A 19,182-nucleotide genomic window follows, 5' to 3' on the forward strand; every position below is an offset into this window, starting at 1 on the left:
ATTTTATCTTATTCTGTATTTGTGCATGTTTATATTTAATCTTGTGCTTTGGCAATGTAAAAAAAAATTATCATGCCAATAAAGCTCCTTTGAATCTTGACAGACAGAGAGAGACAGAGCAAGACACAGAGAGAGCGAGAGAGAGCAAGAGAGACAGAGAGTAAGAGAGAGACAGATAGAAAGAGAGAGAGACAGAGGGAGAGAGAGACAGAGAGAGAGAGAGTGAGAGAGACAGAGAGAGACAGAGAGTAAGAGAGAGAGAGAGAGAAAGAGAGAGATACATAGGGAGAGACAGAAAGAGAGTGAGAGAGAGAGAGATAGAGAGACAGAGAGAGAAAGAGAGAGTGAGAGAAACTTGTGTAAGTTTACAAACTTACACTAAGTTTACAAACTTACACAAAGACTTTGACCAGTTTCAACAAAAGGACAAGATCTCATACATACTGGGAGAAAAGTCAAGAAGCTCAAACCTGCTGCAAGATATGTCAAGTCCTGCCACGACCAAAGAACAACCAGCACAACACAACACAACACTGACAGGACAACTTATAGACTTTTAATTTTATTCTATCTTATTTTTTATCTTAATCTGTATTTCTGCTTTGGCAATGCAAATTTTCTTTTATCATGCCAATAAAGCTCCTTTGAATCTTGAATCTTGAGAGAGAAAGAGATACAGAGAGAGAGAGAGAGTGAGAGAGAGCGAGACAGAGAGAGAGAGAGAGAGAGAGAGAGAGAGAGAGAGAGACAGAGAGAGCGAGACAGAGAGAGAGAGACAGAGAGAGCGAGACAGAGAGCGAGACAGAGAGAGAGTGAGTGAGAGAGAGAGACAGAGAGAGAGCGAGACAGAGGGAGAGCGAAACAAAGAGAGAGTGAGAGAGAGACAGAGAGAGAGACAGAGAGAGAGAGAGAGAGAGAGAGAGAGAGAGAGAGAGAGACAGAGAGAGAGTGTGAGTGAGAGTGAGTGGAGGTCAGAGAGAGAGGTCACACACTCTTGAGCTCCTGCAACAAACATATTTTACTACTGGATTAACCTGAAATTCCTTGGAATTTTTTACAAAGGAGACATAGACAAACCTTCATTAACGGAACCTGTTGTTTTTTAAATCAAACTTTTACTCTTAATCTGGATTTCTGGAACAAAATATCAGAAAAGGACACAAAGGACACAAAGGACACCGACCCAACAATCCTGCTCTACAAACAAACCAAAAATAACAAGAGAACTAGATTATCAAGGACTTTCTTCTACCAGGTACCAAAGTAAGTACTTTACCATCACTTTGTGCCAAATACCCGACAATAACTACAATCAAACAAACAAAACAAGCAAAAGAAAAGAAACTAAAAGTTTTACTCAAAGATACAATAGTGTTACTGAGGCAGCAAACTCTGCTCAACCACATGACCCACGCCTCAGAGGTGTGAATTGGAAGGTGAGAAAACGACTGGACCAAACAAAGGACATTCCTCAGCCAACGCCCACACAGGTGCGAACGGCCCATTTCATCATGAGTACACAACCCCAATGTGTGGAGGCCATTCCTCTACACTACCCAAAAGAGGTTACGAACGATACAGCAAGGAAAGTCTACAAAAACAAAAGACTCACAGAAAACTCAGAGACTTTATTCGCAGACCTTCATAAAGATGGTAGCACCAGTAACCTAATCTTCTACACCAACCGACCTCATTCATGGCACAAAGCCATCATCTCAGAATTCCCAAACGCTGAAAGAAAAGGCATCTGTGGGGGTTTCCAGCTAAAAATTAAAAATGAGGATGATGTAACAATGATCAATGTTAACATCTACAAAACAACAGGGATAGTTGTAGTGAAAAGCACTCAAGGACTTTTCGAACAAAACTTCCTCAGTATCAAAGGAAGATTACAACTGGAACCCGAAAATGAGCAACTCACCACAGAGGAATCAGACAGAACCCCAGTTTCTGATGATCAGCAAGAACATACAGATCTTCCTAACGCAGAACAAACAAAGGACCTCCATTCACATTGCTACTGTACTGACATGAGAGAGAGATTTACAGCCCTGGAGGGGGAACTAGTACAGCTCAGAGAAATTACCCTTTCTCTCCAAACCATACAAAGCCCAGACCAATCCGGCAACAAACCCACAGCCAAACAAAAAGAGGGAGACAACATCAGGAAAGAACTGTCTTCACTTCAGGCCGAAGTGAAGCAGCTAGTGCAAGGGAGGGAGAGGCTCAAGGTTCAGCTGGCATCACTGGAAACCCAGCTCACACAGCAGACAGAGAGTCACCGGACCCAGCTAACTGCTTTAAGAGAGGAGATAAGAGAACTGAAGCATGAAAAAGATACCCACCTCACAGCCCTCATCTCCAAAAATGGTCCAGAACAACAGGTCACTCTTCAAACGGACCACAGCTCACAGACCTCATTGTCACAACCCAGCCAAAACTCACCATCTTCACCAAACCCTTTGCCCAGTACAGATCAACGCAATGAACCTGACAACACTCCAACACCCACCGAGGACTCACAGAAAACAGATATTGTCCTTCTGATAGACTCAAATGGGAAATTCATAGACGAAAAAAAGCTCTTCCCCAAACAAAGGGTGTCCAAACTCTGGTGCCCCAACACGCACAGTGCCCTCAGACTACTGAACGAGGACAACCTAGGATCACCAAGCCACATTATAATCCACACTGGCACAAACGACCTGAGAGCACAACAAGAAAGAGTGGCCACAGCACTGGAAAGGGTAATCGAAAAAGCTACAACCACCTTCCCAAATGCCAAAGTCACCATCTCGACACTGCTACCACGGAAAGACTTCCACCCAGACACAATTCAACAAATAAACGCAAATCTCTCTAGAACTTGTGCACTCAAACCTCAAGTGCACCTGGCACATCATCCCACCTTGGACCTCACATGCCTCTATGACCATGTACACCTGTACAGAGCGTCTGTCCCCATCTTTGCAAAGAAATTAAAAGATGTTGCTCTAAACCGCAACACAAACAACCCCCCTAGAAGCAACAGAGCAAGGCAGTCCCTACCCAGACCATGGATGAACCACACCACACCTTCAAAAAACAGCCAGAGACTGGGCCACCCTCCTTGCCAAAACAACAGCCAACAGACCAGAGCACCACCCCTGCTGCCTACACCCCCCACCCGGCATATGCAACAGAACTCCAGCAGCCTAAGCTATGCCCAGACAGTGAGCAGAAACTCCACACCGACATCTGCACAAGCTCCAACAGCCGAGCTAAAAGACATCCATCAGATGCTGAACCTGATCTGCTCACACCTACTGTATTAAGACAAAATCCGCAATAAACAAATAAATAACTTATGGATAACAAATCATTTACAATATCATGTTGGAATATTCAAGGCCTGAGGTCATCTGCTTTTGGACTGAAAAGCAAAAACATAGACTTCAGCTCTGAAACAAAAAACTCAGACATCCTCATCCTACAGGAGACATGGAGTAGAGGAGACGGACCCACTGGTCGCCCTACAAACTACAGAGAATTCATCATTCCATCCGTCAAACTGCCTGGTGTCACCCAGGGAAGAGACTCAGGCGGAATGCTGATCTGGTATAAGTCCGAATACGCCCACTCAATAAAAATGACTAAAACTGGCCAGTTTTACACATGGATAGAAATCAACAAGACCATCACTTCAACAGATAAGAATATCTTCCTGTGTGCAACCTACATCCCTCCAGCAGAGTCACCCTACTTCAATGAGGACAGTTTCACGATCCTGGAAGAGGAGATCAACTACTTTCAGTCACAGGGCAAAGTTCTGATCTGCGGTGACCTAAATGCCAGGACAGGTGAAGAATCAGACTCGGTTCACTCCAAGGGAGACAAACACATTCCAGGAGGAGATGTCCTTTCCATACCTACACACACACAAAGACTGAACTACGATAAAACAACAAACAAAAATGGATTAAGACTTCTCCATCTTTGTCGCACACTGGGTCTGTACATGGTCAATGGACGACTACGAGGAGATTCATACGGTAGGTACACCTATAGTTCTAAGCTGGGTAACAGTACGGTAGACTATTTCATCACGGATCTGAATCCTAACTCCCTCAGAGCGTTCACAGTTAGCCCACCATCACCATTGTCAGATCACAGTAAAATCACTCTCTACCTCAATAGATCCGAACCTAACACAGAGGCATCAAAACAAACTCACCTCCATACCCTAAAACAAACTTTCAGGTGGAAACAAAATTGCGAAGATACATACAAAAGCATAACTCGTGAACCAAAAATTCAAATCCTACTGAATAAATTCCTCGATACCCCATTTCCACACAATTATGAAGGTGTAAATTTAGCAGTAGACAGGATTAACCAAATTTTTACAATATCTGCAACGCTATCTGACCTAAAACCCACTAACACAAAATCAAACAAAAAGCCTGTAAATGAGAAATGGTTTGATAAGGAGTGTAAAAACCTTAGAAAAGAAGTAAGAATTCTATCAAATCAGAAACACAGAGATGCTGACAATGTAAACACTCGCCAACTCTACCATGAAAAAGTTAAACAATATAAGGAAACACTAAGGAAGAAAAAGAAACAAGATACACAAAACCAGATAAAAGCAATTGAACAATCTCTAGAAACAAATCGCTTCTGGGAACATTGGAACACACTTAACAAACCCCACCATGAAGATCTTCCCATTCAGAACGGAGACGTATGGATAAAGCACTTCTCAAACCTCTTTAGTAAAATAAACAAGAACCATGAACAAACTAACCTACACAACAAACTATGCACTCTGGAGTCAACAATTAAAGATTACCAAAACCCTTTAGACTATCCAATTACACTCGCTGAGCTAGAACAAAATATACCAAAACTTAAATCCCAAAAAGCAAGTGGTATCGACGGTATCCTAAACGAGATGATTAAACACGCAGACCAAAAACTTACACTCGCCATCCTCAAACTGTTTAATATCATCTTTAGTACAGGTATATTTCCCACAATCTGGAACCAAGGTCTCATAACTCCAATCCATAAAAGTGGAGACAAATTCGACCCTAATAATTACCGCGGAATATGTGTAAACAGTAATCTAGGTAAACTCCTCTGTAACATTCTTAACAGCAGACTTCTCCAATATCTAAACAACCAAAACATCCTGAGAAAATGCCAAATTGGTTTCCAACCCAAATACCGCACATCCGATCATATATACACTCTTCGTACCTTAATTGACAAAGAAACAAACCAAAATAAAAGAAAGCTCTACTCATGCTTTGTTGACTTCAAAAAAGCTTTTGACTCAATCTGGCATGAGGGACTTTTTCTTCAGTTGATTCAATGCGGCATCGGAGGAAAAACCTACGACATCATCAAATCAATGTACACCAATAACACATTTGCAGTTAAAATTGGCAACAAGCACACAGACTTTCTCTCCCAGAGTCGTGGAGTGAGACAGGGCTGTAGTCTAAGTCCTACACTATTTAACATTTACATGAATGAATTAGCTGGAGCTCTAGAACAGTCACCAGCACCCGGCCCGACCTTACAAGACACCGAAGTGAAATGTCTCCTGTTTGCAGACGATCTGGTGCTGCTGTCACCCACAAAAGAAGGTCTACAGCAACATCTGGACACCCTGCACACTTTCTGCCAAACATGGGCCCTATCGGTTAACCTTAAGAAGACTCGAGTCATGATATTCCAAAAAAAGCCCAGTAGCCAAAATCAACATCAGCGTTTCAAACTAAACAACGTGCCCCTAGAACACACCAAGAACTACACATATCTTGGTATAAACATTAGTAACACCGGAAACTTAAACAAGGCTGTGAACGACCTGAGAGACAAGGCACGAAGAGCCTTTTACGCCATAAAAAAGAATATCAAAATTGACATCCCAACCGTAATCTGGTTGAAAATAATACAATCAATTATAGAACCAATCGCGCTGTATGGAAGTGAGGTTTGGGGTCCTCTCGCCAACCAAGAGTTCAGCAGATGGGACAAACACCCAATAGAGATTCTGCAAACAGAAATGTGTAAAAACATTCTACGGGTACAGAGAAAAACTCCAAACAATGCCTGCAGAGCAGAATTAGGACTGTATCCTCTAATCATTAAAATACAAAAAAGAGCTTTAAAATTCTACACACACCTTAAGAACAGCGACACAGACACACTCCATCACAAAGCCTTAAGTCATCAAGAGCTGAGCCCAGAGAGAAACCCCTTCATCCAACTGATCTCACAACTAACTCTACAACCCCAAACATGCCCAAGTCAACCCCAAACCCCAGCCAGACTAAACCAAATGATGAAAAGACAAAAAGAGAAATATCTCCAACACTGGACAGAAGCAACAGCTCAGCAAAGTAAACTGGAATGCTATCTGTCACTAAAGAGAGAATATAAAGTGTCAGAATACCTCACAAGCGTATCAGACCCTAAACTAAGAAAAGTGTTGAGCATGTACAGACTCAGTGATCACCAGCTCACTGTAGAGACGGGCAGACACAGACACACATGGACACCGAGACAAGAGCGACTGTGTCCACACTGCACACACAATCAAGTGGAAACAGAGCTGCACTTTCTCCTCTCCTGTCCCAACTACACACACATCAGAGAAACATTCTTCCCCCAGTTTACAAACTTACACAAAGACTTTGACCAGTTTCAACAAAAGGACAAGATCTCATACATACTGGGAGAAAAGTCAAGAAGCTCAAACCTGGCTGCAAGATATGTCAAGTCCTGCCACGACCAAAGAACAAGCAGCACAACACAACACAACACTGACAGAACAACACACACAAACTGACACTATCACCCTTATTGAGAACTTTAATTAAAACTGTTTTTCTGTTTATATTGAGATGTATATATATATAGATTTTTACTTATAGACTTTTAATTTTATTCTATCTTATTTTTGATCTTAATCTGTATTTCTGCATGTTTATATTTAATCTTGTGCTTTGGCAATGTAAATTTTCTTTTATCATGCCAATAAAGCTCCTTTGAATCTTGAATCTTGAATCTTGAGAGAGAGAGAGGGACAGAGAGAGAGAGAGACAGAGAGAGAGACAGAGAGAGAGCAAGACAGAGAGAGAGCGAGACAGAGGGAGAGACAGAGAGAGAGACAGAGAGAGAGCGAGACAGAGAGAGAGCGAGACAGAGGGAGAGACAGAGAGAGAGACAGAGAGAGAGATAGAGAGAGAGACAGAGAGAGAGCAAGACAGAGAGAAAGCGAGACAGAGGGAGAGACAGAGAGAGAGACAGAGGGAGAGACAGAGGGAGAGACAGAGGGAGAGAGAGAGAGAGAGAGAGAGAGAGAGAGAGAGAGAGAGAGAGAGAGAGAGAGAGAGAGAGAGAGAGAGAGAGGTCAGAGAGAGAGGTCACACACTCTTGAGCTCCTGCAACAAACATATTTTACTACTGGATTAACCTGAAATTCCTTGGAATTTTTTACAAAGGAGACATAGACAAACCTTCATTAACGGAACCTGTTGTTTTTTAAATCAAACTTTTACTCTTAATCTGGATTTCTGGAACAAAATATCAGAAAAGGACACAAAGGACACAAAGGACACCAACCCAACAATCCTGCTCTACAAACAAACCAAAAATAACAAGAGGACTAGATTATCAAGGTCTATCTTCTACCAGGTACCAAAATAAGTACTTTACCACCACTTTGTGCCAAATACTCGACAATAACTACAATCAAACAAACAAAACAAGCAAAAGAAAAGAAACTAAAAGTTTTACTCAAAGATACAATAGTGTTACTGAGGCAGCAAACTCTGCTTAACCACATGACCCACGCCTCAGAGGTGTGAATTGGAAGGTGAGAAAACGACTGGACCAAACAAAGGACATTCCTCAACCAACGCCCACACAGGTGCGAACGGCCCATTTCATCATGAGTGCACAACCCCAATGTGTGGAGGCCATTCCTCTACACTACCCAAAAGAGGTTACGAACGATACAGCAAGGAAAGTCTACAAAAACAAAAGACTCACAGAAAACTCAGAGACTTTATTCGCAGACCTTCATAAAGATGGTAGCACCAGTAACCTGATCTTCTACACCAACCGACCTCATTCATGGCACAAAGCCATCATCTCAGAATTCCCAAACGCTGAAAGAAAAGGCATCTGTGGGGGTTTCCAGCTAAAAATTAAAAATGAGGATGACGTAACAATGATAAATGTTAACATCTACAAAACAACAGGGATAGTTGTAGTGAAAAGCACTCAAGGTCTTTTCGAACAAAACTTCCTCAGTATCAAAGGAAGATTACAACTGGAACCCGACAATGAGCAACCCACCACAGAGGAACCAGACAGAACCCCAGTTTCTGATGATCAGCAAGAACATACAGATCCTCCTAACGCAGAACAACCAAAGGACCTCCATTCACATTGCTACTGTACTGACATGAGAGAGAGATTTACAGCCCTGGAGGGGGAACTAGTACAGCTCAGAGAAATTACTCTTTCTCTCCAAACCATACAAAGCCCAGACCAATCCGGCAACAAACCCACAGCCAAACAAAAAGAGGGAGACAACATCAGGAAAGAACTGTCTTCACTTCAGGCCGAAGTGAAGCAGCTAGTGCAAGGAAGGGAGAGGCTCAAGGTTCAGCTGGCATCACTGGAAACCCAGATCACACAGCAGACAGAGAGTCAACGGACCCAGCTAACTGCTTTAAGAGAGGAGATAAGAGAACTGAAACACGAAAAAGATACCCACCTCACAGCCCTCAACTCCAAAAATGGTCCAGAACAACAGGTCACCCTTCAAACGGTCCACAGCTCACAGACCTCATTGTCACAACCCAGCCAAAACCCACCATCTTCACCAAACCCTTTGCCCAGTACAGATCAACGCAATGAACCCGACAACACTCCAACACCCACCGAGGACTCACAGAAAACAGATATTGTCCTTCTGATAGACTCAAATGGGAAATTCATAGACGAAAAAAAGCTCTTCCCCAAACAAAGGGTGTCCAAACTCTGGTGCCCCAACACGCACAGTGCCCTCAGACTACTGAACAAGGACAACCTAGGATCACCAAGCCACATTATAATTCACACTGGCACAAACGACCTGAGAGCACAACAAGAAAGAGTGGCCACAGCACTCGAAAGGGTAATCGAAAAAGCTACAACCACCTTCCCAAATGCCAAAATCACCATCTCGACACTGCTACCACGGAAAGACTTCCACCCAGACACAATTCAACAAATAAACGCAAATCTCTCTAGAACTTGTGCACTCAAACCTCAAGTGCACCTGGCACATCATCCCACCTTGGACCTTACATGCCTCTATGACCATGTACACCTGTACAGAGCGTCTGTCCCCATCTTTACAAAGAAATTAAAAGATGTTGCTCTAAACCGCAACACAAACAACCCCCCTAGAAGCAACGGAGCAAGGCAGTCCCTACCCAGACCATGGATGAACCACACCGCACCTTCTAAAAACAGCCAGAGACTGGGCCCCCCTCCTTGCCAAAACAACAGCCAACAGACCAGAGCACCACCCCTGCTGCCTACACCCCCCACCCGGCATATGCAACAGAACTCCAGCAGCCTAAGCTATGCCCAGACAGTGAGCAGAAACTCCACACCGACATCTGCACAAGCTCCAACAGCCGAGCTAAAAGACATCCATCAGATGCTGAACCTAATCTGCTCACACCTACTGTACTAAGACAAAATCCGCACTAAACAAATTAATAACTTATGGATAACAAATCTTTTACAATATCATGTTGGAATATTCAAGGCCTGAGGTCATCTGCTTTTGGACTGAAAAGCAAAAACATAGACTTCAGCTCTGAAACAAAAAACTCAGACATCCTCATCCTACAGGAGACATGGAGTAGAGGAGACGGACCCACTGGTCGCCCTACAAACTACAGAGAACTCATCATTCCATCCGTCAAACTGCCTGGTGTCACCCAGGGAAGAGACTCAGGCGGAATGCTGATATGGTATAAATCTGAATACGCTAACTCAACAAAAATGATTAAAACTGGCCAGTTTTACACATGGATAGAAATCAACAAGACCATCACTTCAACAGATAAGAATATCTTCCTGTGTGCAACCTACATCCCTCCAGCAGAGTCACCCTACTTCAATGAGGACAGTTTCACGATCCTGGAAGAGGAGATCAACTACTTTCAGTCACAGGGCAATGTTCTGATCTGCGGTGACCTAAATGCCAGGACAGGCGAAGAGTCAGACTCAGTTCACTCCAAGGGAGACAAACACATTCCAGGAGGAGATGTCCTTTCCATACCTACACATACACAAAGACTGAACTACGATAAAACAACAAACAAAAATGGATTAAGACTTCTCCATCTTTGTCGCACACTGGGTCTGTACATGGTCAATGGACGACTACGAGGAGATTCATACGGTAGGTACACCTATAGTTCTAAGCTGGGTAACAGTACGGTAGACTATTTCATCACGGATCTGAATCCTAACTCCCTCAGAGCGTTCACAGTCAGCCCACCATCACCATTGTCAGATCACAGTAAAATCACTCTCTACTTCAATAGATCCAAACCTAACACAGAGGCATCAAAACAAACTCACCTCCATACCCTAAAACAAACTTTCAGGTGGAAACAAAATTGCGAAGATACATACAAAAGCATAACTCGTGAACCAAAAATTCAAATCCTACTGAATAAATTCCTCGATACCCCATTTCCACACAATTATGAAGGTGTAAATTTAGCAGTAGACAGGATTAACCAAATTTTTACAATATCTGCAACGCTATCTGACCTAAAACCCACTAACACAAAACCAAACAAAAAGCCTGTAAATGAGAAATGGTTTGATAAGGAGTGTAAAAACCTTAGAAAAGAAGTAAGAATTCTATCAAATCAGAAACACAGAGATGCTGACAATGTAAACACACGCCAACTCTACCATGAAAAAGTTAAACAATATAAGGAAACACTAAGGAAGAAAAAGAAACAAGATACACAAAACCAGATAAAAGCAATTGAACAATCTCTAGAAACAAATCGCTTCTGGGAACATTGGAACACACTTAACAAACCCCACCATGAAGATCTTCCCATTCAGAACGGAGACGTATGGATAAAGCACTTCTCAAACCTCTTTAGTAAAATAAACAAGAACCATGAACAAACTAACCTACACAACAAACTATGCACTCTGGAGTCAACAATTAAAGATTACCAAAACCCTTTAGACTATCCAATTACACTCGCTGAGCTAGAACAAAATATACCAAAACTTAAATCCCAAAAAGCAAGTGGTATCGACGGTATCCTAAACGAGATGATTAAACACGCAGACCAAAAACTTACACTCGCCATCCTCAAACTGTTTAATATCATCTTTAGTACAGGTATATTTCCCACAATCTGGAACCAAGGTCTCATAACTCCAATCCATAAAAGTGGAGACAAATTCGACCCTAATAATTACCGCGGAATATGTGTAAACAGTAATCTAGGTAAACTCCTCTGTAACATTCTTAACAGCAGACTTCTCCAATATCTAAACAACCAAAACATCCTGAGAAAATGCCAAATTGGTTTCCAACCCAAATACCGCACATCCGATCATATATACACTCTTCGTACCTTAATTGACAAAGAAACAAACCAAAATAAAAGAAAGCTCTACTCATGCTTTGTTGACTTCAAAAAAGCTTTTGACTCAATCTGGCATGAGGGACTTTTTCTTCAGTTGATTCAATGCGGCATCGGAGGAAAAACCTACGACATCATCAAATCAATGTACACCATTAACACATTTGCAGTTAAAATTGGCAACAAGCACACAGACTTTCTCTCCCAGAGTCGTGGAGTGAGACAGGGCTGTAGTCTAAGTCCTACACTATTTAACATTTACATGAATGAATTAGCTGGAGCTCTAGAACAGTCACCAGCACCCGGCCCGACCTTACAAGACACCGAAGTGAAATGTCTCCTGTTTGCAGACGATCTGGTGCTGCTGTCACCCACAAAAGAAGGTCTACAGCAACATCTGGACACCCTGCACACTTTCTGCCAAACATGGGCCCTATCGGTTAACCTTAAGAAGACTCGAGTCATGATATTCCAAAAAAAGCCCAGTAGCCAAAATCAATATCACCGTTTCAAACTAAACAACATGCCCCTAGAACACACCAAGAACTACACATATCTTGGTATAAACATTAGTAACACCGGAAACTTAAACAAGGCTGTGAACGACCTGAGAGACAAGGCACGAAGAGCCTTTTACGCCATAAAAAAGAATATCAAAATCGACATCCCAACCGTAATCTGGTTGAAAATAATACAATCAATTATAGAACCAATCGCGCTGTATGGAAGTGAGGTTTGGGGTCCTCTCGCCAACCAAGAGTTCACCAGATGGGACAAACACCCAATAGAGATTCTGCAAACAGAAATGTGTAAAAACATTCTACGGGTACAGAGAAAAACTCCAAACAACGCCTGCAGAGCAGAATTAGGACTGTATCCTCTAATCATTAAAATACAAAAAAGAGCTTTAAAATTCTACACACACCTTAAGAACAGCGACACAGACACACTCCATCACAAAGCCTTAAGTCATCAAGAGCTGAGCCCAGAGAGAAACCCCTTCATCCAACTGATCTCACAACTAACTCTACAACCCCAAACATGCCCAAGTCAACCCCAAACCCCAGCCAGACTAAACCAAATGATGAAAAGACAAAAAGAGAAATATCTCCAACACTGGACAGAAGCAACAGCTCAGCAAAGTAAACTGGAATGCTATCTGTCACTAAAGAGAGAATATAAAGTGTCAGAATACCTCACAAGCGTATCAGACCCTAAACTAAGAAAAGTGTTGAGCATGTACAGACTCAGTGATCACCAGCTCACTGTAGAGACGGGCAGACACAGACACACATGGACACCGAGAGAAGAGCGACTGTGTCCACACTGCACACACAATCAAGTGGAAACAGAGCTGCACTTTCTCCTCTCCTGTCCCAACTACACACACATCAGAGAAACATTCTTCCCCCAGTTTACAAACTTACACAAAGACTTTGACCAGTTTCAACAAAAGGACAAGATCTCATACATACTGGGAGAAAAGTCAAGAAGCTCAAACCTGGCTGCAAGATATGTCAAGTCCTGCCACGACCAAAGAACAAGCAGCACAACACAACACAACACTGACAGAACAACACACACAAACTGACACTATCACCCTCATTGAGAACTTTAATTAAAACTGTTTTTCTGTTTATATTGAGATGTATATATATATAGATTTTTACTTATAGAGTTTTAATTTTATTCTATCTTAATCTGTATTTCTGCATGTTTATATTTAATCTTGTGCTTTGGCAATGTAAATTTTCTTTTATCATGCCAATAAAGCTCCTTTGAATCTTGAATCTTGAATCTTGAGAGAGAGAGAGAGAGAAAGAGAGAGAGAGAGAGAGAGAGAGAGAGAGACAGAGAGAGAGAGAGAGAGAGACAGAGGGACAGAGAGAGAGAGAGAGAGAGAGAGAGAGAGAGAGAGAGAGAGAGAGAGAGAGAGACAGAGAGAGAGAGAGAGAGAGAGAGAGAGAGACAGAGGGACAGAGAGAGAGAGAGAGAGAGAGAGAGAGACAGAGAGAGAGACAGAGGGACAGAGAGAGAGAGAGAGAGACCGAGAGAAGAGCGACTGTGTCCACACTGCACACACAATCAAGTGGAAACAGAGCTGCACTTTCTCCTCTCCTGTCCCAACTACACACACATCAGAGAAACATTCTTCCCCCAGTTTACAAACTTACACAAAGACTTTGACCAGTTTCAACAAAAGGACAAGATCTCATACATACTGGGAGAAAAGTCAAGAAGCTCAAACCTGCTGCAAGATATGTCAAGTCCTGCCACGACCAAAGAACAAGCAGCACAACACAACACAACACAACACTGACAGGACAACACACACAAACTGACACTGTCACCCTCATTGAGAACTTTAATTAAAACTCTTTTTCTGTTTATATTGAGATGTATATATATATAGATTTTTACTTATAGACTTTTAATTTTATTCTATCTTATTTTTGATCTTAATCTGTATTTCTGCATGTTTATATTTAATCTTGTGCTTTGGCAATGTAAATTTTCTTTTATCATGCCAATAAAGCTCCTTTGAATCTTGAATCTTGAGAGAGAGAGAGAGAGAGAGAGAGAGAGACAGAGAGAGAGAGAGAGAGAGAGAGAGAGAGAGAGAGAGAGAGAGAGACAGAGACAGAGACAGAGAGAGAGACAGAGACAGAGGGACAGAGAGAGAGAGAGAGAGAGAGAGAGAGAGACAGAGAGAGAGAGACGGAGGGACCGAGACAGAGAGAGAGAGAGAGAGAGAGAGAGAGAGAGAGAGAGAGCGAGACAGAGAGACAGAGAGACAGAGAGAGAGAGAGAGAGAGAGAGACAGAGGGACAGAGAGAGAGAGAGACAGAGACAGAGACAGAGAGAGAGAGAGAGACAGAGTGACAGAGAGAGAGAGAGAGATAGTTCTAAGCTGGGTAACAGTACGGTAGACTATTTCATCACGGATCTGAATCCTAACTCCCTCAGAGCGTTCACAGTTAGCCCACCATCACCATTGTCAGATCACAGTAAAATCACTCTCTACCTCAATAGATCCAAACCTAACACAGAGGCATCAAAACAAACTCACCTCCATACCCTAAAACAAACTTTCAGGTGGAAACAAAATTGCGAAGATACATACAAAAGCATAACTCGTGAACCAAAAATTCAAATCCTACTGAATAAATTCCTCGATACCCCATTTCCACACGATAGTGAAGGTGTAAATTTAGCAGTAGACAGGATTAACCAAATTTTTACAATATCTGCAACGCTATCTGACCTAAAACCCACTAACACAAAATCAAACAAAAAGCCTGTAAATGAGAAATGGTTTGATAAGGAGTGTAAAAACCTTAGAAAAGAAGATCAGAAACACAGAGATGCTGACAATGTAAACACTCGCCAACTCTACCATGAAAAAGTTAAACAATATAAGGAAACACTAAGGAAGAAAAAGAAACAAGATACACAAAACCAGTTAAAAGCAATTGAACAATCTCTAGAAACAAATCGCTTCTGGGAACATTGGAACACACTTAACAAACCCCACCATGAAGATCTTCCCATTCAGAACGGAGACGTATGGATAAAGCACTTCTCAAACCTCTTTAGTAAAATAACCAAGAACCATGAACAAACTAACCTACACAACAAACTATGCACTCTGGAGTCAACAATTAAAGATTACCAAAACCCTTTAGACTATCCAATTACACTCGCTGAGCTAGAACAAAATATACCAAAACTTAAATCCCAAAAAGCAAGTGGTATCGACGGTATCCTAAACGAGATGATTAAACACGCAGACCAAAAACTTACACTCGCCATCCTCAAACTGTTTAATATCATCTTTAGTACAGGTATATTTCCCACAGTCTGGAACCAAGGTCTCATAACTCCAATCCATAAAAGTGGAGACAAATTCGACCCTAATAATTACCGCGGAATATGTGTAAACAGCAACCTAGGTAAACTCCTCTGTAACATTCTTAACAGCAGACTTCTCCAATATCTAAACAACCAAAACATCCTGAGAAAATGCCAAATTGGTTTTCAACCCAAATACCGCACATCCGATCATATATACACTCTTCGTACCTTAATTGACAAAGAAACAAACCAAAATAAAAGAAAGCTCTACTCATGCTTTGTCGACTTCAAAAAAGCTTTTGACTCAATCTGGCATGAGGGACTTTTTCTTCAGTTGATTCAATGCGGCATCGGAGGAAAAACCTACGACATCATCAAATCAATGTACACCAATAACACAGTTGCAGTTAAAATTGGCAACAAGCACACAGACTTTCTCTCCCAGAGTCGTGGAGTGAGACAGGGCTGTAGTCTAAGTCCTACACTATTTAACATTTACATGAATGAATTAGCTGGAGCTCTAGAACAGTCACCAGCACCCGGTCCGACCTTACAAGACACCGAAGTGAAATGTCTCCTGTTTGCAGACGATCTGGTGCTGCTGTCACCCACAAAAGAAGGTCTACAGCAACATCTGGACACCCTGCACACTTTCTGCCAAACATGGGCCCTATCGGTTAACCTTAAGAAGACTCGAGTCATGATATTCCAAAAAAAGCCCAGTAGCCAAAACCAACATCACAGTTTCAAACTAAACAACGTGCCCCTAGAACACACCAAGAACTAAACATATCTTGGTATAAACATTAGTAACACCGGAAACTTAAACAAGGCTGTGAATGACCTGAGAGACAAGGCACGAAGAGCCTTTTACGCCATCAAAAATAATATCAAAATTGACATCCCAACCGTAATCTGGTTGAAAATAATACAATCAATTATAGAACCAATCGCGCTGTATGGAAGTGAGGTTTGGGGTCCTCTCGCCAACCAAGAGTTCACCAGATGGGACAAACACCCAATAGAGATTCTGCAAACAGAAATGTGTAAAAACATTTTACGGGTACAGAGAAAAACTCCAAACAACGCCTGCAGAGCAGAATTAGGACTGTATCCTCTAATCATTAAAATACAAAAAAGAGCTTTAAAATTCTACACACACCTTAAGAACAGCGACACAGACACACTCCATCACAAAGCCTTAAGTAATCAAGAGCTGAGCCCAGAGAGAAACCCCTTCATCCAACTGATCTCACAACTAACTCTACAACCCCAAACATGCCCAAGTCAACCCCAAACCCCAGCCAGACTAAACCAAATGATGAAAAGACAAAAAGAGAAATATCTCCAACACTGGACAGAAGCAACAGCTCAGCAAAGTAAAGTGGAATGCTATCTGTCACTAAAGAGAGAATATAAAGTGTCAGAATAGCTCACAAGCGTATCAGACCCTAAACTAAGAAAAGTGTTGAGCATGTACAGACTCAGTGATCACCAGCTCACTGTAGAGCCGGGCAGACACAGACACACATGGACACCGAGAGAAGAGCGACTGTGTCCACACTGCACACACAATCAAGTGGAAACAGAGCTGCACTTTCTCCTCTCCTGTCCCAACTACACACACATCAGAGAAACATTCTTCCCCCAGTTTACAAACTTACACAAAGACTTTGACCAGTTTCAACAAAAGGACAAGATCTCATACATACTAGGAGAAAAGTCAAGAAGCTCAAACCTGGCTGCAAGATATGTCAAGTCCTGCCACGACCAAAGAACAAGCAGCACAACACAACACAACACAACACTGACAGGACAACACACACAAACTGACACTGTCACCCTTATTGAGAACTTTAATTAAAACTGTTTTTCTGTTTATATTGAGATGTATATATATATAGATTTTTACTTATAGACTTTTAATTTTATTCTATCTTATTTTTGATCTTAATCTGTATTTCTGCATGTTTATATTTAATCTTGTGCTTTGGCAATGTAAATTCACTTTTATCATGCCAATAAAGCTCCTTTGAATCTTGAATCTTGAGAGAGAGAGAGAGAGAGAGAGAGAGCGAGACAGAGAGAGAGAGAGAGAGAGAGAGACAGAGGGACAGAGAGAGAGAGAGAGCGAGAATGAGAGAGAGAGAGAGAGAGAGAGAGAGAGAGAGACAGAGGGACAGAGAGAGAGAGAGAGCGAGACAGAGGGAGACAGAGAGAGAGAGAGAGAGAGAGAGAATGCTCTTTTGTGAATGATCTTTTTTCCAGTGTCTTGCGTATACGCAGTGGTCTAAATCTATTCTAAAATGGGTGGGAGGGGTTAGAATATTACATTCGTTTAGATTCGTTTACAACTTGTGCAAAATATTAATATTAACATTACAACTTTGACAAAGACCAAAGAAAAAGAAGACGTAACTGCGGACATGGCTTATTTCTGAAGTCTGTCCCTGATCTTACCACAGTTCCACTCATCAGAGCTGTCTGTGCAGTGTTTCCTGCCATCACACCAGAATGAACGATGAACACACTCATGATTATTACACTCCAGCTCATGACTGCTGCACTCCGCTGAAACACACACACAAACAAAGACTTCTCATTGGTGTTCATTCAGATTTTATATTTTCTTTTTAAATCACTAACCCTGCTTTACAGTGAGCACACACGTTTCGATACATTGAGGGTACTTTCCAAAGTGTAATGATTTTCATACTGGACAAACTCACGCAGGGGTCGGCAACCTGTGGCTCTCCTGCAGTCTTTATGAGGCCCTGTTTATGTTTGCTATTAAGATGCGTTTTGGTCGATCGGATCACAAGTGGACGAAAGAGGCATACACCCGTTTACACCGGCTGGTGTAATCCATCTATTTTGTCCACTTCTGTCCTGATTTCTTCAAGAAATATCTGAAAAAGCATACACATTTACCCAGTCAAACACCCTGGCTGAACAATTGCATTTGCTTTTTCAGAGATTTCATTTGAATAGACTAAATATGTACATTACAATATACAGTTGAAAGAAAAAGTATGTGAATCCTTTGGGCTTACTTGGATTTCTTCATAAATTGGTCATAAAATGTGTTCTGATCTTCATCTAAATCACAACAGTAGAGAAACGCAGTCTTCTTAAACTAATACCGCACAAACATTATACGTTTTCATGTTTTTATTGAACACAACATGTAAACATTCATTGTGCAGGGTGGAAAAAGTATGTGAACCTTTGGGTTTAATAACTGGTTGACCCTCCTTTGGCAGCAATAACCTCAACCAAACGTTTCCTATAGTTGCAGATCAGACCTGCACAACGGTCAGGAGAAATTTTGGACCATTCCTCTTTAAAAAAGTGTTTCAGTTCAGCAATATTCTTGGGATGTCTGGTGTGAATCGCTCTCTTGAGGTCATGCCACAGCATCTCAATCGGGTTGAGGTCAGGACTCTGACTGGGCCACTCCAGAAGGCGTATTTTCTTCTGTTGAAGCCATTCTGTTGTTGATTTACTTCTATGCTTTGGGTCGTTGTCCTGTTGCATCGTCCATCCTCTGTTAAGCTTCAGTTGGCGGACAGATGGTCTTAAGTTTTCCTGCAAAATGTCTTGATAAACTTTGGAATTCATTTTTCCATCGATGACAGTAATC

General features: G+C 41.8%; 1 protein-coding gene across 2 annotated transcripts in view; it reads right to left on the minus strand.

Moving 5' to 3' along the window:
• corin (corin, serine peptidase) overlaps positions 1-19,182 on the minus strand; it is a 50,464-nt gene that overhangs the window by 19,934 nt on the left and 11,348 nt on the right. For both annotated transcript variants that reach the window (XM_056733336.1, XM_056733335.1), the window contains one exon: positions 18,000-18,110. In XM_056733336.1, the coding sequence (XP_056589314.1) occupies positions 18,000-18,110 (111 nt within the window). The remainder of the gene's footprint in view (positions 1-17,999; positions 18,111-19,182) is intronic.

This window comes from Triplophysa dalaica, chromosome 20, assembly GCF_015846415.1.
Source record: "Triplophysa dalaica isolate WHDGS20190420 chromosome 20, ASM1584641v1, whole genome shotgun sequence".
Lineage (NCBI taxonomy): Eukaryota > Metazoa > Chordata > Actinopteri > Cypriniformes > Nemacheilidae > Triplophysa > Triplophysa dalaica.